At 33.8% G+C, this 13,935-nt stretch overlaps 1 protein-coding gene across 1 annotated transcript in view; it reads right to left on the bottom strand.

Annotated features, from left to right (window-relative positions):
- The window catches only part of LOC144448891 (calcium/calmodulin-dependent protein kinase kinase 2-like), a 44,974-nt gene that overhangs the window by 15,462 nt on the left and 15,577 nt on the right, over window positions 1-13,935 (bottom strand). The window contains exons 2-4 of the mRNA XM_078139233.1: window positions 12,101-12,202; window positions 7,285-7,336; window positions 5,985-6,007 (exon numbers count right to left, since the gene is read on the bottom strand). Of these exons, the coding sequence (XP_077995359.1) occupies window positions 5,985-6,007; window positions 7,285-7,336; window positions 12,101-12,202 (177 nt within the window). The remainder of the gene's footprint in view (window positions 1-5,984; window positions 6,008-7,284; window positions 7,337-12,100; window positions 12,203-13,935) is intronic.

Raw genomic sequence — 13,935 nt, 5'->3', positions numbered from 1 at the left:
ATAGGATTAAAGCATTCACGTTGCAACCTCTATCCTACCAGGTCCCTAATTATACAGCTGGGTTGACTAAGGCACAGTCATGGTTCAAATCTTGCCCAAGGACTTTTAGCCATTCAGAAACAAACAGCAGCGATGGTGCTTGAACCTGCCAATCTGTAGACTCTAAGCCGACCACTCTAACCATTTGCCCATTATGACTCCACAAGGAAGAGGAAAATCTTCAGTCATGATCTACACATACAGGTTTGATCTTATAGCTGTCTGATAGAAAGACAGACAGACAGACAGACAGACAGACTGAGAAAGATAGCCAGACACACAGACATGGTCAGACAGTTGGATGGCCTGACCAAAACAGACTGGTGGAAAATCTGTGTTCTAACATTGTACTTTATAGTTGTCGTTATCAGCTACCTAAAGCCTATTTCATATTGATCAAAATTTTGTGAGTCTGCCCATCTAATATCACAAAATTATAGTTTATACTGATATTCAGGGGCTTCTCTTGTCTCCGATTACACTACTATGAATAAGACCGGTGCCTTTGGGTGATAAATTCTACTCAAAAGTCTAAGTACTGCGTCCAGCTTGTAGGAAGTAAATTTCATACTATTCTTTGTAATTACTTAGATTTTGCCAATGGCTTAATATATATACATGTATACTTTTTTCTGATCGACAGTACGAGAACTAAATATCACATAATAACAGAATATGCTTGAAACTCAACTATGCGAGAACAGAGCATTTAAATTCCTACGATGAAAAAGTAGTTTGTATGGCATTCAAGAACTCGGAAAGCAGCAAAGCCAATTCTATCAGGAATTTACATAAATTTAAAGGAGAAAAATGTATGATAATAACAACTGTCTGACTTCAAATATTTGACTTGGATATATAATGATAAAAATTGTTAATATAATGATTTGAAATTCATCACTTTTCAAAAGTCACATTAACATCGCAGGAAATATTATATCTACTTCATTTTACATTTTGTCAGGTGCAGCCAACTAGCAGATTTGTGATTTTCATTAATTATATGTTAATGTTTCAGACCAAAAATGATGTTGTTAATAGTATTGCCCCCTCAAAAAAAATTATGGGAAGGTGTTTAGCACTCCCACTGTGGGTGAAGGATATCTGCCTTCCCTCCCTACTGCCACTGGGTTTCAATTTGCCCACCAGCCCACTGCCTACCATTATTATGAATGATTTACGCACTCCCCACCTGGAAAACATTTGTGCTAGCCAGTACTATAGTATACCAACAATTCATTTTGATGTACACATTGTACATCCCTCCCCACCACAATTCCATGTTTCCCCTCCCATTGTATCAAAATCAGGACTTCCCCCACCATAACCTTGTTTGCTCCCCTCCTGCTACAGATCGTAAAAAATTGCCCGCCCATTGAAAAATTACGTAAGAACAGAACATTTTTTGTAAGAACTACATCATTGACTGCACCCGATGTTTGTAAACTAAAGATGTATACTTTGTATCATTGTAACAAATGATAAAAACAATCCTATAATCTCTAATATTTAATATAGACAACATTATCTACAAACAGCAAACCCCACAAAGAACCACTAAGTTGACTTACTTGTACATCATTTTTTTCAGGAAAGTATAAATTTGAGTAAAGTATATTTAAGTTCTCTAGGTATTTTATCTGGAGTTCCTTGAAAAAATCATGTGGAAATCTCAAGTTCTACATGTTCCCCATTCTATATCCTCCGACCCCTCCTCTGCTTAATTTAATACACTGGGATTCCCAAACCCGAGCGTAAGAAGTCTCAAATGTCATCCTACAATTACTTTTTGATCAACGACATTTTCTTCCCTCCTGAAAGCCTATCACGTAAGAGTATATGCACCTGCTGCATATAGGAAACAATCAGCTGATAGACACTGGCAACTGTTGATCTGTTTCCTGATGGTAATCCGATTTGATACAAGTTGGATAAAACCTGATATCAGACTTCATTACACAGACAAATGTCAGAGTTGATGGCACGCTTTTCTTTTCCAGATGATTACAACAAAGTGAAACCACATCACCTTGCTTGGTAGCTTGCGTACAAATTGTGATACCTGTACTTAGATGTCACATTGACGTTTCATAAACAACCAATTTGTGAAACATTCTCCATCATTCCTAAGGGTAGTTTGGCACAAATTCACAAATTGCGAGTAAACTACACTTTATGACGACCAATTACACTATATGACGACCAATTACTCTATCGATAATATTTGTCAAAATCCTAAACTCTGGGCATTTCTGGAAGATATCTTCATTGTAGGATATATTCATAAAATTTACACAGAATATACATATATTTGAATATAAATGTTAACGAATTTCCCTTTTCACATTTTTTGGGAGGACATGAAATATGAGTATGCATGTATGTACTAATAATTGCATCAGATAGGGAAGGGTTATTTGTTCAATTTTAGTGTAAATAAAAATTTGCAAGTACTAAGTTGCAATACACCGTAATTGTTATTCAAATAACTTTAGCTGGTGATAAGCTGGTACAGATGGGGTGATATTTGAAGCAGTTATCTATGTATTGAAAAGCGATAATCTGCAGGGAGAGAAGTTGTTACTGAAAGCATCCTGTCCAGCTGTGCTTTCATTTCCCACGGAGCAACAAACAGGTTACTAACAGCATTAAAATCAACCTTTGCAAGGTGAAGGAAGGTCTCAAGGCAGACACACTGAGACAGATTATCAAATTTCTCTCAGGAGTTTTACATTTTGTTAATAAACTTGTCGAATTTCATTAGTAAATTAGATTATACGAGGAGTTCGTTTTACAATCAAGGTGTAGTGAGAACGCACTTTAGTAGGCAAAGAATTACACACCATGTTTTTCTTTGCTCGTTCTCTTTGATTGCCTGTTTGTTTACCATTTACATCAAGTGCAATGAAACTGTATATTCTGAGCGTATGTATTGATTACAAAAAGAGTGGGAATAATCCAGGAATGATTGCCAGGCTCTAGACTTTGCATAGAGTATTTAGTAATCTTGTTATTGTATCTGGAGAGATACAAGGTTTCTCAATTAAATGGGCTTTATACCAGATGTCTTAAGTCAAGAATTCACCTTAAGTGTAGTTTTCTCTTTACTAGAATATGGCAAACAACTCTGACGCCAACCAAAGAGCAAATTTCGAAAGGACAATTAAAATACTTCTGAGCTTAAACTCCTAATTCCATCTTCATTGGAGTTTTCAAATGGTTAGGTTGTTACACTTTTTTTGCATTCATCATGACAAAGAGACCAGGGTAAATATGATATCATCACTACAGGCTTCCCATAAACCCTTGCAGGAAATGTTCAAAATGGTGGAACACAAGTCAATTGCAGTACTACATGATTTCAAAGTCACCAGTGATGTGAATTTCATCAAATATCAAATCATTATAAAATAAAAACATTGTTTCAATCAATTTGGTCAAAGTGACCATTGCAAATGCAAATTTTGAAGGAGAATCACACTGAATCATGCATACTTCTATCTTTAAAAGGAAGTAATATGCAGAAAAGTTACACAAAATAAATACATACACGAAACTGACAATTTGAAATTTAATACACATCACTTTCTAGACTTCAGTATCATGATTTTTTAATGCTTTATAGTTTTATGAAAAAAACTATTTTTTCAGTAAGTGCCTTTCGGTTACAGTGATATACAGTGATATATGTAACACTGTATGAGACAGCATTTCATCCAGAAGTTTTGGGAATGTTTTTATCGAATTGTCAAAACTGCACTAGCTGCAACTGTAACTGCAACTGTAAAATTGTTTTGTTAGACGTAATGACTTCCTCATAATATCATACACTTTGAACAATATCACCTGTGGTATTAAAATGTATTTGTGTAGCTCTATACACAGTATAGTGCAATATAAACAATCACATTCAATTTGTTTTTTTGGGTCGGCACCCAAAAATCATCACCCAAATGAATGACGATTTCAACTTATTACTATACTACTTATAGATTAAAATTGACCTCTAATTGACATGTACAACGTCTAATTATCGATATTTTAACAATTTTCAGTGAATATATTGTTGGTTGATTGATCAAAAAAATAATATTCCAGTTACAGCCTCTGTAGTTTTCAAGTGGCCATATGGATGAGGATCTGGTATTTATTTTGGATTTTTTAATTTATAAAACAATTTTATCATGGCTTCCTACTTGAAAAATCAATGTTAAACAACATAGATGAAGACTGTTTGTAACTCAATACATTGCAAAAAATGTGTACAAAGTCTGTTATTGTATATACATGTATGTACGATAACAAAGATTTTACACATTTATTAATGTTTTACAATCTATTAAGTTAGAAACAAGGACTTCGCATACATTGTTTCATTATTTATATTTTTATGTAGGAAGCCATGATACAATTTTCTTATAAACTAAAACCCCAAAATAAATACTCAGTTCTCATCCATATGGCCACTTCTAACATTCAGAACAACAAAATTCTTGAAACCCGTCTTTGAGTAGTGTGACTTCACACTTGTACCTTCAGAATGACGTATAATCCAACATTAATAATACAGCAAAGGGGCAAGAGGTGATGAAAACAACCACCTACACGTGCTCTCTCTATTTTCAGATGCTCTTTGACCACTTTTAGCAATCCTCCATTGACATGTTTAACATTTGCAACTCACTTTTTGCGGAGCCTTACATATCGTCTACATTTTACCGACATAAAAGTGAATACCATTCACAGCTATACTTAGACACTAGCTTCCCCAATCATGCTATACATACTTATGGTGTGTGTATTATATCCAGTCCACTCAGCCGTTTCATAAACATGCCCAAGGGAATTATTCTGGCAACACTAACTAAGAGGCTCCTCTTGAGAGAAGGCAATTACTACATTTGTATTTTCACAGAAATGCCGTCAGACATACAAGGCGCCGCTGTTGACAATTTTGCATTTCCACTTCAAAATTCACATGGCAGTCAAAAGGTAATTGGAAAGAATTCACAATGAAGTTTGAAAAAGAAAATCTCAACCCGGTATAAATATACATTCTGTCTATTGCAAGCTCTTAAGACAGGCAAAATGTGAGACAGTGTTGGAATTAATCACACACATAGCCTCAAACCCATAATGTCTTGTTTTACATACAGGAGAGCTAACACGTATTTGTGGCTCTATGCCCAGTCCAAAATCATTCATGTCTTTCAATGTTTATAGCCCAACATACTTATATCACGCATCTTTGTCTTCAATATTAGCACAAATTTCTATTGGCTATGAACTGAAGGATTGAAACTTTGAAACTGGTAAACAACTGATTTTACTATACATTATAATACATTAGTAATCATGCATACACAATGAGGTGTGCTGTATTTTCAATGATCCAAAAAACAATTATTTTTATATCCATTTACGTTGCATTAAAACTTGTAAACAACTCATGTTACTATGGTTACATCAATGACAGTACAAGTGTTTTTGATGATTGAAAATATCAGTCTTGTTTTCAACACATTGAAAATTTGTTCCTGGATGCATTTGCAGTTGTCTTTTTTCATTGATGTAACCATAGTAACATGAGTTGTTTACAAGTTTTAAGGCTTCGTAAATGTATATAAAAACAGTTGCAGTGCATTAGTGTCAGTTTGACGCCACTCAGAAAATTAAAAATCATTGAGAGTAATGAGTTTCAAGATTCTCATGTGTTAGAAGTACAAATGTCTGAAATCCCAATATTATAATAATAATCATTATTTGTCCAAATAAATACGGAAATTTGTTGAATAGTTGCCACAAGAACAGTGCCTTAGTGTATATAAAAGAAGCAGGAAGAAAACAGAAAAAACAGCGTTGTTCGCAGCACCATCCTCCTTATATACAAAGCTGGTTAAATTTTAATCAAACCTAGCCAACGTTTGGCAGGTTTCAACCCAGACTGTAGAGGTCAGAGGCCCACGAGCTAACCGCTCGGCCACCGAAAACCCGAAATATAAGTTGGTCTAAAATGTTATAATGTGTAATTTAGCTATCTGGGTGTGGAAACACCTAGTGTGTTTACGAGCTGTAGGAGTCTGAATGCTTGAAGGTGTTAAATCACACACGGCATAAATAAATAATGCTTTACTGCATCCTTGAAAAGATCACTTCAATTCCATTGATAAATAGCTAAATAGCGATAAACACATCAAGATATCAAGGAATAATATCAACAGACACATTTCTCTCAGTTATAAAATATGGATATTTGACATTCAGATAAAGAAACAAACTGCATTAGGGCAGCTGTACTTAATTCTGTGTTTCCCATGACCCTATTTTCTTCAATCTGGTAAAATAATTTTAAAAATTCACAGACTCGACAGCAGGATTAGAAAAAATTACATCACTGATCGTATGATGGCGATTCAATGAACACGTATTGGAGTCAAAATTATTGACGTTTCTTGCTGAAATTTTGGAATTTTAATAAAACAAATAGTTCAAAATTTCATTCTGACTTTAATTGTCATTCTAATTAAGTCATTCGGATTGTTAAAGTATGATTATGAAATGACAGTATAACAAACATGTATGCATAAAAAATGTTTTAATTGACAGACAGATGAGCTTGTTTTTAAGGTGTTTTTAAACAACAAATTTCCATAAAATTGACAATATTCGATCACATGCTTTCACGTAGAATGGACGATCACATCCTCATTTGCATACATACATACATACATACATACATACATGTATGCAACAATGTTTTGGGTACTGCACTGCAATGCAAATACCACTAGTATGCGGCCACACTGGTGCAAGTAATCTCTGGTACATATGTAATTACCCATAGACAAAAGTATACTGCGTGATGTTATGGCAAGTTGTTTCCCTGCATTATGTCATAACTGACAGGTGTATGGAGCTTTCAGATAATAAACCCTCCCTTATATAACTTTTATAACTTCAGTTTATTGATTTGTAACTATGCTGGTAGTAAGGCGTCATTTAAAAAATTGATTGTCTGACTACAGTATTAATAAAAAGATATAAAATACTGCCTGAAGACCATGCAGTTTAATCACTTTTACATTCTGGTATAGAAATACAATTATTGTGCATTTTTATAGCAAAAACATTTTCTGGCATGTGAAAAATATCACAAAGACATTAATCATTACACAGTATAAAATGAGTACAAGAATGGCCACTAAATTATTTCTATGGACGGATGAAAAATGCTTAAATACTTACTCAGAAAACCACCTTTCCTGATTAATTTCTTCTTGGATAAAATTTTCATTGCCTGTAAAAGACACAAGATAAATATATTATAAGTCACTGCTATTAATTCTGCAAAACTGATATAAAAAAAACCCCTTACAAATAATGCTCACTACACTTGAATTCCAACAATGTGAAAATGCACAGCTCTTATTAGATGGGTTTGATGAATATTTTAGGGTCGTGACCTCTGACACTACCGGTACTTTGTGACCTTTTTGACAAAGCAGCCATTTTGTGTTCAGGGACACATAATTAGTATGCACGTCAACACAAGTGCGGGTAGGAAATGGAACAACATACTGTTTTAAAATTTTTTGAATTAATATTCAAAAGAAAGTATGTGTTTCTACATTAAATTTGTTTGAAATTGAGGTAGCTAGGTATAATTTGTTTGAAAAAAACATACGAGTAATATCTTGTTTGTACATCTGAATACCTTCATCTAGTCCATCCAATATATGGCAAACAGGCTGCAGATAGTTGTATACTGCTACGCTTTTTGACATAGAAAATAGTGTGCTTGGGCAATCAATACATGACAGATAGGAAACAATTTGATGATGGGCAAAGAAGGCAATATATCAAAACTTTAATTTTTTACTTGGGTGAATAAGATGCAATAACTGTTATTATATCACCTACTGTGTGACATCAATTTCTAGTCTGACTGAAACTCTAAATTCCTACAGTACATGTATGTTGACTCATTTTGTCAACTGAAGATATTTTTTTTCCTGGAATGTTGATCATTTACGGTGAGTTATTTCTATCACCTCTGAGCTCCCTGAGTTAGTTAAAATGAAAAAAAATGTATGGGTAGAATTCAGCAAAAATTAAATGAAGCATAAAAACCAAGATAACATATTGTAAGTTGTATTTTCTGACTGATGTATATGCTTCATTGGGTTCTGTTGCCCTGTGCAACAATGGAGATTCATGCTGGTTGTCATCAGTATACTGGGAATCAGATCAAATTCAAACTTTGAGCTTTTTGCACAGTCAACTTTTAACTTCACTTTTTTAGTTGAACTTTGACATTATTTAAATTTGATTAAATTCAAAATTAAAGCTTTTTACAGTCAACTTTTAAACTTTTTTTTTAAATTCAAAGCTTTTTAACTTCTTTTTTTAAACAGCAGAACTTTGATAATTTCAATTTAGTTCAATTCAAACTTAAAGCTTTTTACAGTCAACTTTTTAACTTCTTTTTTTTTTAAAAAAGCAGAACTTTGGCAATTACATTGGTTTAAATTTAATTAAATTCAAACTTAAAGCTTTTTACTGAGTCAACTATTAAACTTCACTTTTTGTTGTCGAACTTTCACATTTTCATTATTTAAATTTGATTAAACTTAAACTCAAGCTTTTACAGAGTCAACTTTCAACTTCTTTTTCAAACAGCAGCCCTTTGGCAATTTAATTTGCTTATTAAAATGTAATTTTTGATTAAAATTTAACAAAACTATGGCATCATTTTTCGTTCTTATATAAAATAAGAAACTGTATCACTAACATACATGTATAAAGTTACTTGCAATGATTTTCAATCTAGCTATCATCTGTTATATCTGCACTAGTTTTATTCAATAGGTTTATAATGAAATAAAATGTATGCAGTGTTCTACATATTAAAACCCATACAATGTCATGTCTGCATATATGCAGACAGTCCTTTCCAGGTTCCCAGGCCAAGTCTGCATATATGCAGACAGTCCTTTCCAGGTTCCCAGGCCAAGTCTGCATATATGCAGATAGTCACTTCCAGGTTCTCAGGCCATGTCTGCGTATATGCAGACATTCTCTTCCAGGTTCCCAGGCTATGTCTGCATGTATGCAGACAAGTTTACTCATTTGCATAAGCCCAATTTTCACCTCATATCTGGGTAAATTTATATTCATTTTCCACTACATATGTAATGGGTGGATAAGGAAATAAAAGGATTGATTGTATACTTTATTATTCCTTTCAAGTTAAAGTTAATTGTAGAGTCTGAAAGATCCTACTCTGTAGTGGAAAAAGTCTTTGGCCTAGGGAGTCTTTTACATGAAGTCTATGGCCTAGGGAATCTTTTTACTGAAAGTCTAAGGCACCTTAAAGATAAAAGCATGAAATAAGCAAAATTAAAATCCATCCAATTATTTGACAGTGTTGCTCTTTTTTGTTCTTCATCGTATGATTGCTTAATTGGATATTCACAGGCTTTTAATTATGCACAAAATATGCTAATTTACCAATGAAATTATTTAACCATTTTGATGTCTACTTCATGAAATATGTGATCACCCGATTTAATTGTTTGGTGATATGATAAATTATTGCACTCAGGAAATGTCATTATTGTAATTTTCTGTGTAAAGATAAAATCCGTTACTGATAAGGTTTTGACTTTAGGCCAAAACTAAAAAAAGAATTGTTTCTGGTCAGGACATTTTGCCTAACGTGTTTCTGTTTTTTTTAAAATCTCAACAAAACTGTCTCTCAATCTACTATTTATGGCAGTTACTGTTCTTTTTATTTAGTACTTTAGAGCAAATGTGTATGTGGGGAAGATGTTATTTGCTTGTTCATGATTGGCTCTGAAGTAGGGAAACACGAAGATAACCCCATCTTTGTGTTTTCCCTTGCATCTGCAGACTGCATGTGCTGGACAAACACACAAAAAAGTCTGACCTAGGGTATTTAAGTGATTTGCGGACCCAAAAATCCAATGCAACTTATTACTATGCTATTTAAAGAGAAAATGCATCTCTAATTGACATGTACAAGGTCTAATTATTGACATTTTCAGTGAGTATATTGTTGGTTGTCTGATAAAAAATAATACCCCAGTTACAGCTAGTGTTCTTTTGAATTAAAATCAAACGTCACTCTTATCTTTTTTTGCCATTGAAAACCTTATCTTTCCTTTCCGTAACTTTTTTCACTTCAATCAACAACTAAAATGTTTCTACCTGTTCATCTGGACAATCGTATCTTTTATTCCCACCACATGGGAAATATCCACATCTTCCAACATGTACACTCACGCTAGGCTGCTAATACATTAAGTGTACCTAAGCCTAGAATGTTTCTGTCATCCATTTGCATTGCTATGATCAACACTGTAGACCATAAGTGCATTCTTTTTTTCAAAAATGCTTTGTGCTGGGAATCACTCCCATGGATTTTCTTTTTATGCAGACACACACATAATCATACATTTGTACAGAAATCCATTCTGGTTTGGGACTATGTAATAGGGCTGTGTTGCACACTTCATATCACATTGCTGTGGAACTGTCAAGGCTATCTCATAGTCACTTAGGCCCGGCAAACATAGCACCTGCAGGCTGGGTGTGAAAAATCATACCCAACTTTTCGAATCATTACTCCATGAGTCCCCCAAAATTAGCACTCGTCTTGTGAGGGGAGACACAGCTGAGTGATACAGCCAACTGCCTATCCATCAAATCTGTAGGACACTCACCCTGGGTTTGGGTCAGTCACAGAAAGATCGCCTCTCTCCAGTGGGATTCAAACCCATGACCTACCGACTGCTAATCCTGAGCTCTAAACACTTCACTCCAGGGAGCCGGCATAAGTTCATTATTAAAGTTACTGAACGAAATATCACAATACATAGTTTTGTCTTATGCAGCTAGACAATGGTTATGAACATTGCGGACAGTTTGGAAAATGGCTATAAAAAGTGTGGATGTATCATTATATGTCACTGTTTTTGTGGAAACTATTGATTTTTGTACTTTTTGTTAAAGCACAGAGTGATATAATATGCAAAAGTACTAAAGTGTATTTGGGAATAGCTGAGAGTTGTAAAATAAAACACACTACCTGGTGGCAGACTAAGGAGCAGTTGAGAGTGGTAAATAGAGTCTAGCAATCAGTGCATTTGGGGAAAGCCGAGAGTGGTAAAATATACTAGCAGTCAATGCATTTAGGAAAAGTTGAGATAGCATTGAGAAGAGCGAGACATAGAAGACACTTAATGATGTGTGTAAGTTTACATACTGACATAGTGTGGGGATCAGGTGGATGTGCAATTGAAACTTGTTGGAAAGTCATATTTGATTTTGCACAGTGATGGATTTCTGAGTACTGACACCTTCCATCGTACATGCTTTGAATCAGTAACACTAAGTCATAATATCTTAAGCTTTCTAATAGTTAAATCACTATTTTCCTCATTAACAACTACTTACCAGTACGTTATAAATGTGAATACTCATTAAATGTCGGCTATTAGAGTAACATTTCTCTACTTCTCGAAACATGAATATTTGGTTGTATAATATGCTTTACTGACCTGATGAATATGTTTAAGGATGAATAGTTGGTAATTGTCAAACTCTGATATTCTTTGATCAAATTTCATTATTATCTACAAATTTGTCTTATACATGGATGTCGACATGAGATATTTGTACATTTGTCCTTGACAAAAATGGCATTTTTGACCCCCAAAAAATCACATATCTGCGATATCTGCGATCATTTTGATTTGAACAATTTCCCAACTAGACACCAAACGGAACATCCCTAACAAATACTAAAACAATCGGCCCAGAGGTTTTTGAGTTTAAGTCGTGCACACACACACACACACAGACAGACAGACAGACACCACACCATGCCTACAGCACTACTGAAGCTATTGTTGGTTCAGTTATGCTAAAAAAAACTAGATATCCAAGCTATGAATGCTGATTTCTCCATCTGATTTCTACACAATGGAGAATTTCCCATGGTAAGTAGAAAGATAAGTGAATTATAATCTATACTTACATAGCTTACATCTTCTTCTTCATTGTATGCTAGCTTGACGATACCATAGGAACCCTTACCAATCTCATCCTTCAGCCTGTACTGGTTCAGTTGGATATATGACTGTCAAGACACAATAATGACATACAATAAATCAAAACACTATACAAAAATACTCTCTGCATACATCAGTTTTGATTTTGACAAGGTATTGATCAGTCTGTATTCCTTTATTCATGAACACTTTACTATACAGCTGCTTGAATAGATGTTCTAACCTGTCTCATAACTCTTACACAGTTGTTTTCCCAATAAATGCAAACAGCTGCAACTGTGAAATGTTACTCCCACACAAACAAGGACAATTTTGTAAATGAAGTTTGGAGTATTTTAAGTTAGTGTATGTTACATCGATCAAAACAGATGGAAGAATGAGAAGTGTGAAGGTTCAAGACTGACACTTTGAAAAGAAAACATTATGTATGCAGTCTGGACAGGATAAACTCCACTTAGGCTAACAGTGAAATGTTCATCACTTTTTTAAAAAAAAAACAGTGTTCTTATAAACTCTACTTAGATTTACTGTAATTTTCATAACTTTTTCTTACTTTGTATAGAAAACATTACACATGTAGTTTAGGCAAGATAAACTCAACTTAAGTTTAACTGTAATTGCACCACTTTCACTTTGCAATTGCTTTGTTTAGAAAACCTTTATATATATAGTTTGGACATCATCAACTCCACTATTGAAAGTTAACAGTAAAATTTTAATAACTTATTCTTTCAACTATTACTCATGCTTTGTGAAGAAAACCACATGCACATAACAGTTTGGACGGAATAAACTCCATTTAAGTTAACAGGTGAATTTCCAAATATTTTTGTTTCAACTTTGCAATTGTTTTGTAAAGAAAACATTATGCATACAGTTTGGGCATCATAAACTCAATTTAAATTAACACTGTAATTATCCCCACTTTTTTTTGCAATTATATTGTAAAGAATACTTTATACCTAGAGTTTGAACAGGACAAAGTCCATTCAGTTAACAATGTTACAGTCAACACTTTTTCTTTCACCTTTTATTACTTTGTAAAGCAAACATTATGCATGTGGTTTGGACTGTTACTACTTTTCTTTCAATTTCACTTATCTTTGTATTTTTATACATGACAGCTAGACTGTAGTTAATTTGTCTGAATCTCAGACTTTATATATTTGGTACCTGACGAATACAAACGTCAATTACTTAAGTATATTTTCAATGAAGATAAATCATTCTTCTCGTTACACGTACATGTACATGCATTAGAAGTAGTCATACAGACGATGCATGACTTCCTTAAATACAACTGCTGACATCAGACCATGGACAAATGGAACCTGTTACAAATAGGGAAAGTAAACAATGAATCGGATTAATAACACTTGACTCAGCATGTTGACAGAGCACAGACTTGTATTACACACCATGGTTTGTTAAGAACAGTTTTACGACCTCTTTATGTGTATATGAAGTGCCAAGAGAACTGGAAATTTGTTTATGAACATGAACTATTATGTAAAGTGGCCATAAATCTGTTCTTATCAAATGATCGAGTGTATTACAAGTCTCTGTATTTCTAACATGATGTGCCAAGTGTTATTAATCCAATTCATGTGTTTACTTTCCTAGTTTGTAACAGGTTGCGTTCGTCCACGGTTTGATCTCAGAAGCTGTAATTATAAAGTGTACTTTTATAATAAAAGACACCATGTTTTGTTAATCAGGAGAAATACATTTGTGGATTTTATTTTTACATTTTATATTTTGTGTGAAATGGTCAAAACAGTGTGAACAGACAGCTGATAAA

Source organism: Glandiceps talaboti, chromosome 18 (genome assembly GCF_964340395.1).
Source record: "Glandiceps talaboti chromosome 18, keGlaTala1.1, whole genome shotgun sequence".
NCBI classification, from domain to species: domain Eukaryota; kingdom Metazoa; phylum Hemichordata; class Enteropneusta; family Spengelidae; genus Glandiceps; species Glandiceps talaboti.
This window is presented reverse-complemented; position numbering and strand designations above follow the sequence as displayed.